The following is a 14,171-nucleotide window of genomic DNA, read 5'->3' on the forward strand; positions in this document are numbered from 1 at the left end:
CAGAAGGTTAAATGACACCAGGAGCTGAATGACTTTTGACATTAAGGTACTATTGAAAAGGAAATTATAAAAGAGCCTTTATGGGCAAACCCAATACCCTACACGTTGGACGGTAGCAATTAGTTTGAAAAGACTTTAAAAAGGCTTTTTTTTTGTGAACACCTGTGTCTTTAGAAGCCATTGTGAGATAATGATTTAGTCTAAAAAGCATTGGCTGGATAGATTGTTTCCAACAGTGGAAGCTATTTGAAGCTCTCTTTGAGTTGCAGTGATGTCTGGAAATTGTCCTGCTGAGTACCGCACCTACTCACACAAGTAACCACTGCAGGAAAGGAAACACTGAATAGACTCAAGCAATTAGCTGTTTTGCTCTTATTGTCTCTTACCTCCAGTTTTCCAGCTACCATCCAAATAGGATTGTATGTGAAATTTTCTTCACTTGGAACTATATTCTCTTTGGCCCAAAACGTGTCCATTGCAGACAGCAAACTGCCCAATTAGTGGATGAGAAGGTAAAGGGGGCTGGGATGGACTGCTAGACAACTACCTCAAGTCACCCCATGGCAGCCACCCACACAACTAAACAAGAGCGTGTATTGTTTATCAAATGACTACAGAGGAAAAAGTGGAGCCAGACACTGTAGATGTCATGCATTTTTTCCACGTTGCCCAAGCTGTTGTGTGTCTTCAAACTTTCACTTTGTTTATATCGTACAAACTTTGCTAGACATCTGACTGCCAGTCACCTATATGCTGATGGGCTGAACACGGATGTTAAACACTTGAACACATGTTAAAGACCTGATATTTATTGGATACTCTTAGCATACTGTGAACTATAATTTATGTGAGAATGAGGGGCAGAAAAAAAAAGGAAACAGAAAAATATGCTGGCATACACACATCTATATGAATTACACATTTGCTTACATGTTAGATAAGCTGCTTCTGACATTCTCTTTGGTCAGGAATGACTTTATATTAGGAATGCAACATCTATTACACCTATTAATGCAATGCCCCATTCTTGAAGACGAGTCTCGACACATTGACATCAGCTCCAGTCCACCCCTTGTGAAATCTTCCCAAGCTCTTGAATCAACAAATTCTCTTAAGGCTGTGGACAGTGCTGGTGAGTAATGGAATATATTTACCGGCATTACGCATTTAAAATGCAAAATATGAGTTGTTGTGGTAGCTACCTGTCACTTCAGTATCTTCGATGTACTATTGCTGTGTGCTTTATTACTATTACTGAAGGCTACTCGCCACCAAGCTAACATCTTATCTTTTGTTAACATCTGATGTTAACATAAGTCTTTGCTCCCCTACAATAAATATATTGTCCATTCAGAGAGATTTGGGCAAGAAGGTGGTAGGGAAGCAGACTCAGCAGACATTTTGGGATTCCAGAGGTGAGCAATTTATTTACAGTGGACTCTATACGTGAAACTTAACAAAACTTCCGCCAAAGTAACTTAAATAAAAAAAACTCAAAAGTACATAGATTTGATAACACAGCTCACCTCTCCTTTCTCATCTGAGTCTGGCAGAGACTCACTATATATAGGGCCATCAGTTTCCCTTCAATTAGCCCAGCCAGTACCACTCACTTGAGCTGAGTGATCTAAAACTCTACATAGTTGACTAAAAATATCCTCTCACTTCTGATTAGCACATTTACACAACTAAACGGCTCTATACGAATAAAACAAACAAAAGGGAGCATTTCTATGGTTAAAGAAATCCCTCCACTCGGTTCAACCTGCTGATGTGACATCAGTGTGACATCAGCAGGTTGCACTTTAAAATGAGGAAATGCTAGGCGGGCCTTTCCTCACACCTGACCTATATGAAGACTGAAAAGAAAGAACAAAGTATGAACAAATTATTTAATCTGTAACATAATAAAATATAAAGAAACATGTAAATGAGTATTTGCCTTAATTTGCAGAATGTTTGTTTTGCCGGAAACAGAATGCTTACACAAACAAACCCGGGATAGTTATTGCAGCAATGTTACTTTGAAAAATAGCAAATCATAGCAAAGAAATACCGAGACAGAATAATGTGCATGATGTGCAAAAAAAAAAAGGTCAACACATCTGGGACAAGTGGAGAGCATTACAACTGCTCATCCACTTTGTCACAAACATCCACTTGGTAGAGAAAAACAAGCAAGAATTTACAGGATGTGATTGCTGCATTCATGTAGTTTTAAAAACTTTACAATATATTAAGTAATCCAAAGTATTCAGATCACATTGAGTACATTTAACGGAAGAGATTAGAAACTACATTTTGGGGCATGTATTCTGTAATCTGTAGTGGAATATGTTTTAAAAGTAACCTTCCCAACACTGCCTGTGGTCTTTCTCTTTTGCTTGTGCACCATTTCCTGCCACACTTTTTCTTTCTAGTAAACTTTCCATCATATTCCTTTTCGACTCAGCACCATGAAAACAGACAGCTTTTTCAGCAGAGACGTTCTGCAGACTACCCTCCTCGTTGAAGGTGTCCATGATCGTGTCCTGGACAGCTGTCAAGTCTGGAGTCTCGCCCATGTTTGAATAGTAATTTACTGAAATGGAATTTCTAGTAATTTGTGATATTGCATTTCTCATGAGCCATAATCATGAAAGTTCAAACAAGCAAAAAAAATTTAATATTTCACTTCATATGTAATGAATATAAAATGTATGAAAGTTTTCTTTGTTGAATTAAATTCTGAATAGAAATAAACCATAAAAGAACAACTTGATAACAGCAGAATAAAATAAATAACATTCAATATTAAAAAATACTTCAGGTAACATGGCCCTGCATAACAAGCATATAATTTTTTCACAAATGAGATGATTTTGTAATATTCAACCCAACCAACAAAACTGTCTTAGTTACCTTTTTTTGTTTGTTTAATGAGTAGTAAGTGCGCACATGTCACAGGACTGCTTATAGGAATGAATCTATGCCATGTAAGTCACATAGCATCAGAGATGGGCAGTAACACGTTACTTGTAACGCGTTACTGTAATCTGATTACTTTTTTCAAGTAACGAGTAAAGTAAGGGATTACTATTGCAAAAACGGTAATTCGATTACCGTTACTTTCCCTTTACTGCGTTACTAAAACCGTGATTTTTTGCGAGAATGTCTCACGACAGTGACGTAAGCGAGTGCGCTGTTAGTGACAACAGCTGTGTGCAGATCAACAATGGATCACATATCGATTGTGGGAGAGAGTATGAGCGTGCAGCGTTTAAAGCGTGGAAGTACTGACCTTACTTTGAGTTTGATTCCATAAAAAGTGACAAAAACATTAGCGTCCATTGTGCGTGGGAAGAAAACTTCTTTTTACAGCGAAAAAAAACCCCTAAACTTCCAAGCAAGCACCGAGTGCGCAACGACGTAATGGGAAACTCACAGAGAAACTCGAGGATTCTTCAACTGACCGCGGCACACCTGCACCAGGGTAAACCTCCGCCTACCGCAGTCCTGCTTTACAGGTGAAAATAGAGCAACAGGACCGCTGAGTCTTTGACTTTATTTATTTTCTGCTGTGTTTTACTTGCATCTATTTGAAAGAGTGAGTGTAAACACAAAAAATATTTTATTTTATGTGCTGGAATGTGTAGAAAATAGGTTTAAATGTTAAACAAATTTATTCAAGTCAGAGAATGTTGCATATAATTTAATGTTTGCTTGACGCATAAAGTTAAAAGATTAAAACTGATAAAACAAGTTAAAAAAAGAGACTTTTCCATTTGATTACATTTTGTATGATGGATTATGTAGAAAAAGTAGAATTGGGCTGAAAGATCTATCGCTTTATTACCTATTCAGGTTGTAAATCGTGTTTTTAAAAAGTAACTAAGTAACTAAGTAATTAATTACTTTTGAAAATAAGTAATCAGTAAAGTAACGGGATTACTTTTTTGGGGAAGTAATCAGTAATTAGTTACTGATTGCTTTTTTCAAGTAACTTGACCAACACTGCATAGCATTTTCTTCAGCTTAAAGAGCACTTTAGCCTATTTAAACTCATTATTTTGGTTTTCCAGCGTACGAACACTGTTATAAACAGCCTATTTTCCTGCTGCAACAGAGAGCAGTTTCCAGCAAAAAAAGGTAATAAAGCCACTGAGCCCTCCCTACTTAATGCAACAACAGATAAACACCTCACAGCTGAACACAGTCACCAAGTTAAGAAGCCAAAGAGCCATGTTATATTATTTTTGTCCATTCTTGGTGGAGGACAAAACACGCCTATAAGTAAATATTGACTGACTACAACTTGGATGCCCTGATACTGCCTGATCAGAAGGTGACTGCTTCCAAAAAATATAACTATAACAGCTTCACGGGATAAACAAAAATATGACGTGCTCTGTTCCCCCCACATCGCCAATAAAAACAAAAATGTAAGCTTTAAGAAGAAATAGTTCATCACTGGTTTTGAGGAGAAAGAAGATGCAAGCTCCAGTCTTGGTCACTGCATCCTGACCGCTGATCAGCTGAATAAGACAACAAGATTGATGATATTGTGCAACATGGCAGGTCAGTCTTTCATGCCCTGGTCATTTAAATCACTGACACATTTAACATAGCCAACGTCTAGTGATTAATTATGCTCTCAAACTCCATTATAATAGAAAAAAAATCATATCATGAAGTTTAAGTTATTCATGTTATTGAGCAGTGATAAACAAAATAAACAAAATGTATCAAACCGCCAGTATCTGTTTTTATATAAGGCTTGATCTTATCACTAAAGGAATGCGGGAGACTGACACTTTGATAAATACAGTTTCTCAGTCGGAAAATTTACTTCACAAAATGTCAAACTTTTTGTTCGAGTCAACTCTTAACACATCCATCATAGAGCAGGAGGCGGGGCACTCCCTGGACAGGTCGGCATTCTATTGCTGAAGAGAGACAGATCACATTCACTCTCACATTCACACATAAGGCCAATTTAGACTCACCAGTAATCTAACATGGATTTGGACTGCATGTTCTTCATGAGTGCTTCTTGGACATCCACTCAGGAACAGGAGCGCTTGTTTAATAAATCAGATTAAAAGAGTGTGTCTTCCTCTCTTGCACCGTACCATGGTGTGAGTCTTGCTAAAGAGGGTCTGGGATTACAAACAGACTGGTCGGACTCCAAAGTAGAAGAGTCCAGTGAGCTCAGAGATCCTGTGGGAGACCCCGACCCTTCATATGCATAAGTTTGAAGGTAGTCGAAAGGAGGAGCATAAGGATCTTGATCAGCTTCTGCCAGCCTGTCCAGAATAAACTGCCTGAAGACCTCGTCCTCCGGGCCAATGAGGTGCGACTCTCGGAGGGACATTCGTATGCTGGCCCTGACGTCTTCCCTTCGCATCCTCCTCTCCCTTCTCCTGGGGCGGGGACGCATTGGGACAGTAGGTTGGCAGAAGTCCAGCTCCACTCCTCCAACTCCCGATTCTCCATAATAAAACACCTTCTGCGACACAGTCTCAGGCAGCTCCAGCTCCTTCACCTCCACCTCACATCCCTCCTGCTGTTTTCTCCTGTGTCTCCTCACCATCACCATTACGACTGACAGCACTGCAGACACAACACAGCAGGAGATCATTACAGTTAAACACCAGGGCATGAGCTTTGTTGTGAAAAAAAAAAAATCTACAGTGCCCGATGGAGCATGCATGCTGCGCACAAGCACACCGAAAAGTAATAGCTGCCAGATTTGTTTTTGTGGATGCAAGAAATCGAAATGATGGCAAATTAGGCAATACATTCTTTTTAGTTTTTTTTTGTTTGTTTGGTTGTTTATTTTACTTCAGCTCACATACAAAGAAAGTGTTCCTTTATTTGCTCCATGTGGCACAGAATACTAAAACTCTTGTTATTTTGTTTCTGCCGGGTTTTCATCAGCTATTGTTCTCATCCAACAGAATGTTAGCATAGCAGGTTTTGTCATTAATCTTTCATGTGATGGGCACAGGGAGGACACAAAGCAGCCGAGGTCATAATAAAGCTCTTCACTATGCAAACCCATCAGTGTCCCAGGATGGCATTGCTACTGATGTATTGCAACCAATACGCACATTACCTGACATCATTGCTCTGCAAGCTTTCAGCATTTTAAAAGTGTGTGTTAAAGGCACGCTGGTGAGTCTTAAAAGGCAGATTCAAATGAAAGTGCAAATTTGTTAATGAAAAATCTTGCTATTTAACACACATTCGCATACTTGCCAAAGTGGTGTGAGCTGGAACTGCTTTAGCTCAACAGACCTGCTGGAAAACAGTGACTTATTTTAACGACAGTTTCAGTGAAGCTGACGTTATAAAACTCCAACATCTCGGGAGTTTGATTTACTGGTTTCCTTTTCCATAAGTAATATTGAATGAAAGAGCAATTACCAGTGAAATCCTCTCTGAATGTACTTTACAAATTTTACTAATTAACTCTTCCAGTGTATTTTTTTATTAAAGCAGTTTTTTTTTTATTGAATATTCTTGTTTGATTCGACATCTTTTATTCCAGTCAGACTTTGTCGTGACGTCGTATCAAAACTGACGTCTTGCTTAAAAGTGGAAATTATAATTGGAAATACTTTAAAATGCTTCTACACTTTCTCCAAAACCCAGACAAAAAGGAGCTACAGTTAGGCAACAGTGTTGTAAAAAGTACCTTACTTTTTTCCTTTTTTCTTTGCATATTTGAAATACTTATGTCTCCATTAATTAAACAAATTTTAACATTAGACAAAAATAACCCACATAAATACAAAATTGTTAATGAACATGAGACATTTTTTTTTATTAGTAGTATCCAAACCTACTTGACCCTGTGTCAAAAAAGATTCGTGATAACTGGGAATGAGTCTTTCACATTGCTGCACAGGAATTTTGGTCCACATTGGTACATTTTAGGAAATTAACACCATGTTTAATGCCATGCCAAAAAAATCTCAAATCAGTTTTAATTCTGGTCTTTAACTAGACCACTCCAAAACCTTCATTTTGTGTTTTTGTGTTTTTTAAGCCACTCAGAGATAGATGTGGAGGTATGTATTGGATCATTGTCCTGCTGCATAACCCGAGGGTGCTGGAGCTTCAGGGCAGAAACTGATGGCATTATCCTGGAAGATTTTCTGGTACAGAGCAGAATTCATTGTTCCACCAATTATAGCAAGTTGTCCAAGTCGTGGAAATGTCCCAAAATTTCAACTTTTGTCTCGTCAGTCCACAGAATATTTTTCCAAAAGTCTTGGGGATAATAATAATAATAATAATAATGGATTGGATTTATATAGCGCTTTTCAAGGCACCCAAAGCGCTTTACAATGCCACTATTCATTCACTCTCGCATTCATACACTGGTGGAGGCAAGCTACGGTTGTAGCCACAGCTGCCCTGGGGCAGACTGACAGAAGCGAGGCTGCCATTTCGCGCCATCGGCCCCTCTGGCCAGCACCAGTAGGCAAGTAGGGTAAAGTGTCTTGCCCAAGGACACAACGACCAGGACAGAGAGCCCAGGGATCGAACCGGCGACCTTCCGGTTACAGATATGCTTCCCAACCCCCTGAGCCACGGTCGCCCATCATCAAGATGGTTTTTTTTGGCAAATATAAGAGGAGACTTTGTGTTCTTTTTGGTCAGTATTGGCTTTTACCTTAGAACTCTCACATGATACCATTATTATTCAGCTTTTTTGTTGTTGTTGAATCATGAACACTTACCTAACTGAGACAAGTGAGGCCTTCAATTCTTTAGATGTTTTTCTGGATTCTTTTCTGACCTCCTGGATGTTCATGCACTCTTGGTGTAATTTTGGTAGGCCAGCCACTCATGGGAAGGTTAAACGCTGTGCCAAGATTTCTCTATTATTTGGATAATGGCTCTCATTATAGTTAAGAGTTCCATAGTCTTTGAAATGTCATTGTAAACCTTTCCAGACTGGTAGATGTCAATGAATTTGTTTCTCAGTGGTTTAATTTGATCATGGCATGATGTGTTGCTTTTTTGCAACATTTAGGCTACTTTACTTTTTCAACAGGTTCTGTTTAAGGGATTTCTTGATTCAACAGATCTGACAGCAATCAGCTGTGGTTGCGGCTACTGACATTGTGCTCTGCTTTCCAAAAATATGGTTAATCCTAGTTACTTCATGATTTAACAAGGAGGCAATTACTTTTTCAGGTTTGGATAGGATTTTCTAAACAAATTAAATTATCACTTTAAAACTGGATTTGGAGTTTGCTCGGGTTATCTTTTTCTAGTACTACAAAATTTGTTTGATCATTTGAAATATCCACTATTCAAAACTTAAACAGGATATGCAATGTGACAACATTATGCTTGCTTACCTGTGAGTGTGACCAGGCAGAACAGAATCCCTAACAAGGTTTGTAGGCTCACCCCCATGGAGAGAGCAAGGGCTTCCACCCCTCCTGTGGGACAATGACCTGCAGGCTGACAGCTGCACACACTAATGGTCAGAGTGCTAGTACCGGAGAGGGCTGGAGAGCCACTGTCTGCCACCACCACAGGCAAAAGGTACTGGGTTCGATCCTTACGGGTGAAAGTACTCCGGCGTGCCACGATTCCAGCTGTGTTGTCTAAAAGGTATGCCAAATGTTAGAGATGCCCTTTTCAGCATTCTTTAAAAAAACATGAGAAATCCCAATGTGAATGCTGATGTGTCTAGACAATACAAGGAGAAAAACCTGTGAAGTGACAAACTTAATGCAATTTAAAATAAAAACCAGGCTCTCTAAAAAGCCCTGCGCCTTGTCAAATCAATTTCTGGTCAATGTATAAAAGTAAATTTGGAAAATGAATTTAACTTCTGAGTGTGTCTGTAAGACTTCATGAAGGCACTGAACAAAAAACTTCTTTGGAGTCAAATAAGCCTTGTGGCATATGGAAATGTGTTTTATTAAACTTGTTTCTTGATTCATTATTCATTTCCTGGTTGCTGACTGGACTGCTGTGCTTGAGTGGCTAACCACCCATACGCTGCACCTGCATATATTTCATTCTAACTTACTCAACACATTCAAACATGCTCTGTACTTTAACAATGATGTCTCTTCAATTTGCTGCCCATTTTCATTATAAACCCTAAAAAAGGGTTGAGTGCACTCTAAGCCAAACACCTCAATTTGCTCACTCAAAAGGCAGTCATCCACACAAAAAGTAGAACCTACAGAAGGATTTTCCTCCCAGAATATTCCAGGATGCATTTATTTATTTTTTCTTTAATCAAAAAAATATCGCTGTTATTTTGTCCTTAGCCTAAAATCATTGCAGGTTATGACTTAGCTGTTGTTCATTGCTTTTCTGGCAGGAACCATATGGGATACCGTGGCTTCTTCTGGTTTCGAGTTCATTTTTGCTCCACAGCCTAAAGCATCTGATGGAAAATGTCAGTGATTTGCAGGATGACATTTTTTGGAGCAAGAAGTATAATTATACAGATTTAGTTTATGCTGAGGGTCTCACTGCAATAGCCCTGAGTCAGTCAGCAGCTGGTTCGTTGCACTTGGAGGGAAAACAAGTCACACTGTGACCGATTACATTGTTAGACTGACATCACATTAATCTCTGTATTATTATTTTTCTAGTTTCTAGACTTTCTTTTAATCATTCACTGCACATGTTTTGAGGTGAATTTGGGGAAAATATGCCTGTTTTCTGAAAAAGAGCTAAGTGGGACTATAAGCAACACTCTCACTCACATATATGTCTATACAGAAAATATAAAGCTTTAGCCTCCACAGAGAAGCTTAGAAAATTGTGAGAAACAGGTGCAGCAGTGACTCTGATTCTTTCTCAAGCTTCTAAAACTCACAATTAGTCGTCGTCTTTCCAAAATGAATAATGGCATTACCTCATAGTAACATTCTGGCATGGATTGAATGAATTCAATAATACAGAGTAATAACTGCGCTTTAGAAGCTAACTGGCCAACTTTGTGAGTATGAAACAACACAGACGCTCTAAATGATTCCCTTGTTGTGAGTCGTTATGCTACTCTAAGAGCCTGTTTGATGTAACTCAATAGTTACTGAATGAGCATGGTATCTAGTAATTCTAAAGCAGACACATTTGTATGCATTTGTATATTATTGATTTGACTATAACCTTGATTATCTCTGATTGTGAAGTTTGGATTAATGCGCTTCTCGGGGACCATAGAAAAGTAGAAATGATGTCCTTCGACAGGGTCGTCTGGATCAACAGCGCTGAGCAGCTGAATGAGCTGAGAGAATAAAAACAGAAAATACAGAAAAAACAAAGCTGCAAGAAGTGATGAAAGTAAGTAAGGAGGAATTGTATCCATCTGTTCATATATACATACAGATGTAGAGTGCTTAACAAATTTATCAGACCACCTATCATGGAAAAAAGAAAACATGGGCATTTTATAAATCTGTCAAAAAATTTCATTGTTATTAATACGTGAAAAAAAAAGTTACCAAAAAAACCTGACTTCATATATTTATACCCAAATTTGAGCTACTGCACTGAAATTAATGAAGCATAACATTCAACCATTGTAACAAATTTCTGCTCAGGAATGCAATTAAATAACTGTAATTTGGCAACTTTATCAAAAATATTGTGGTTTGCTATTTTTATCTGCTTTATTTTGGAAAACAGTAAATGTGAAAATACGTGCATAACAAAAATAATGAATTTTTTAATATTTATTAAATAATTAGCATTAAAATTATCAATTTGATTAAAGAGCTTGCCCGTACTGGTGGAAACAAAAAAAAAAACATTTTGGTAATTGCCAGTCCTGGTAATTTTCGGCAGCTGTGGCATAAATGAACCTCATTAGATAATCTGTATCATCGTGCCATTTTAGGAAAGCCTCCTTTAGGAACATCCTCTTTATACGGTGGCCCTGAGAGGCCAAACAGACTGCAACTTAAGAAAACACCAGCAATAAGAAAAAAGCTGCAAAAGCACACAAAACACAACAGAATTAGGAAACACGACAACAGAAATAGGAAAAAATAGATTTCCAAAAGCACAAGCAAGTGTTTCTGGGGAGACAATAACCCGACGGACCAGTTGCAGGAACCAAAATATGCTAAGAATTGCGCTGGGAGACACTTAAAAGAAGTGGAGGATCTATCAGTTTTGTGAGGAAAGAAAAGATGAGAGGTAAGTGTGTTAGCCTAACTATTAGCCTAAAAATCCATCATCAGTATTATATGAATCATGATAAAACTGGTGTTTTCTTAAGTTGCAGTCCATTTGGCCTCTCAGGGCCACCGTATCTTTATTCTGATTTGGAATGTATAGCTTCAGAACTACATTACAGCATTATAGGAAAAAGATGTATAAGGAATGCAATTAGTATAACAATTCTTTACCCAAGTTGAATTAATTCTAGTTCTCAACTTACATGGTGTGGTGACCTAATAAATTTGTTGAGCACACACACGCACACACACACACACACTAATATATATATATATATATATATATATCTATCTCACAGTATTATGCAAAAGTTGAGAATCACAGTTCCGTTCTTTGTATTTTGCTTCCAAGGAGCCACACTTATTTGTCAATTATGGAAGTTGGCTTTAGCAATAGTTCACAAGGCCTTCTTTCAGTAATTGTCTTTGGACACTGGCTGCTTTTTCACTTATTTACAATTCAATTTTAATTTATACAGCGCCAAATCACAACAACAGTTGCATCAAGGTGCTTTATATTTTAAGGTAGACCCTAATTTCAATCCAGTTTTAACAGTCTTAACATTTACCTATGAATCATTCAAACATCAACAAACCACAATATTGAAGGGATGAACCAATGTAGCTCTCATTTCTTTAATGAATCTAGGAAAAATGCCAAAGATAACACAGGTTGACATACATAGTATGTTTTGCACCAAAAATGTTGAGTTATCTGGATAATCGGACGGCATAAAAGTGGCAAGTCAAGAAAAACTATCTATAGAAAACCTTTCCCAATACTACTTAAAAAAAATAACAAGAAAGCTTGCCTCAGAAAGTTCAGTCTGTGTTGTGTCAATACAGCTATTTCCCATTTTCAAGTCTGGCTCTTTGGAACCAAAATGTAAAGAAGATCAATAGATAGATAGAAATACTATAGGACACAATATGACAACTTTTACAGTTCACATTCATGTATATTCAGCTTTCCACTCTGCAGTGTAGTAAATCGTGAACATCAGTGCATCATAATATACATACTTCTCCTGCCTGCGTCCCCTCACAGATATATGGCTGGTAATCTCTTGCAAGCCTTGGCACATTGTCGTTTATGTCCAGTACTTTGATGAACACCACCACAGAGGAGGATAAATGGTTCTGCGCTGCAGTAGTGAAGATAGACATTTGCTGGAGTCCACTGGGTCCATGTATCATAAATGCTTTGTAAAAGCTCTGTCAAAATAACACTTAAGACTGAGAAATGTTTCTGTCTTCTAGCTTTAGGAATGTGGGGGAAAAAACGGGAACCAGCATCACACTGCTTTCACCAAAACAAAATAAACGATTCAACAGTAAACAGTTATACCCATTATGGAAATTTAAGGCTCCAGTCTACACTAGCTGTTCCCAACATTTTTTTCTGAGGTGCACCCACTGGTCTGTGAGATGGAAACTGAACGACTAGTAGGTAGAAATGAAAATATATCAAATTTGACTTTTTCCTGCAAGCTTGTAATATCTCTACTCTTCAAAAGTTGTAGACTTTTGAGAGTGGAGATGTAATTGTTTTTCTTTCTTTTTTTCTTTTCTGCAAAAGAATGACAAAAATATGACATTATCTTTTACCACGAAGACAGCATGAAGATAGAATTTTAACACAAGACCAGCTGGATAAAATCAGTTACAAACAGGTTGCGGCGCCTAAAAATAATTTTGATTGCTTTGGTTGCCAGCATATTGCCGTTGTTGTGCATAACTTGCATGTCATTTACTTTGCTGTAGTGAAGCTTGAAAAAGTGTGAAGCAAAATGAAAATGCAGAACATTTACTTTTAAAGTTAATGTTGTGGCATCACCACTGCAATCAACACATTTCAAAATGTACTTTTTCAGGCTAACAGTCTTCACTTCCAATTTGCATCACTCATTTCTTGGTTTCACGACCACTTGGTGAGTAGTTTAACTACAGGTCACCGTGGCAATCCGCTATCTACCAAAGCCCTCAAAAGGAGGTTTTCAGCACACCACTGTATACCTCTTTGCGACCAGTTTCACGACAGCAACCTGTTGTCAACCAGTTGCAGAATACATACTTTTCTTCAGGCAGTAGTGGTCAGCAGATGGTGACGGACTCGTATCTAAGCCTGTATGAATAGGACTTTACCAAATGATTTTACAGCGACCTCCAGCAACCACTCACAACTGGTCAGGGAATACACATTTGTCCTTACCCAACTGGTTTGCTGCCAGATGACAGTCTCTAGGCCTGTGTGACTGAGGCTAAATGACACACTCCATGAAGAAGTGGAATAACACACTCCATGAATATATCTCTCAGTCCTGACACTCTGGTGTCTAAGGAGTGACGGAGAGTCGATGAGTGAGTGGGTGAAGGAGAAGCTAAGATACTGTTGGGTTGTGATTTAACAAGAAACCTCTGTCCATCACATGACCTGCTGGCGATTAGTACATGGTAGCAGAAAACGAATGACTGAGTAAATGAATAAGGACACATTTTTAAAGTCAATGGAATTAAAAGTCAAGCTATTTATTTGTTGCTTTTAATTCCATATTTTAAACAACAATCCACTGTCCAGTGTTTGAAAACCCTGTTTGTGAATCTCTGCTATAGTAGATTTCTCATCAGCAAATTGCTGGAACATATTTTGCACACGTTTGGGAATAATTGTGCCATAAGTCAACCATTAACATTACCATACGCTCTTATAAAAAACATGAAACTCTCCTTACTTGTTTCCTTAGCTTCAACTGTCACATTGTGCCAGGCTGCAGTCTCTCTGTCCAAAGACTTAGCGACAGTTATCGTTCCATTGTTTGGGTCTATTTTAAAAGCTTTTGTGGTATCGCTCCTTTTGTCAACAGAGTATCTGGAAGAAAAATCATGGAGACATACCATTTAGAAGGAAAGGTTGTTTTCTGGGCAAACAAAACATTGCGATACCACAGGGAGATTAATTAG

At 38.1% G+C, this 14,171-nt stretch overlaps 1 protein-coding gene across 1 annotated transcript in view; it reads right to left on the reverse strand.

Moving 5' to 3' along the window:
• Positions 1 to 854: 854 nt before the first annotated feature.
• cdh19 (cadherin 19, type 2) overlaps positions 855 to 14,171 on the reverse strand; it is a 35,761-nt gene continuing 22,444 nt past the window's right edge. Inside the window, exons 8-12 of the mRNA XM_080864275.1 lie at positions 13,943 to 14,079; positions 12,234 to 12,355; positions 10,138 to 10,255; positions 8,358 to 8,609; positions 855 to 5,592 (exon numbers count right to left, since the gene is read on the reverse strand). Coding sequence (XP_080720401.1) covers positions 5,078 to 5,592; positions 8,358 to 8,609; positions 10,138 to 10,255; positions 12,234 to 12,355; positions 13,943 to 14,079 — 1,144 coding nt within the window. The 3' untranslated portion in view covers positions 855 to 5,077. The remainder of the gene's footprint in view (positions 5,593 to 8,357; positions 8,610 to 10,137; positions 10,256 to 12,233; positions 12,356 to 13,942; positions 14,080 to 14,171) is intronic.

Source organism: Rhamphochromis sp. 'chilingali' (assembly GCF_963969265.1).
Source record: "Rhamphochromis sp. 'chilingali' genome assembly, chromosome: 18".
NCBI lineage: Eukaryota > Metazoa > Chordata > Actinopteri > Cichliformes > Cichlidae > Rhamphochromis > Rhamphochromis sp. 'chilingali'.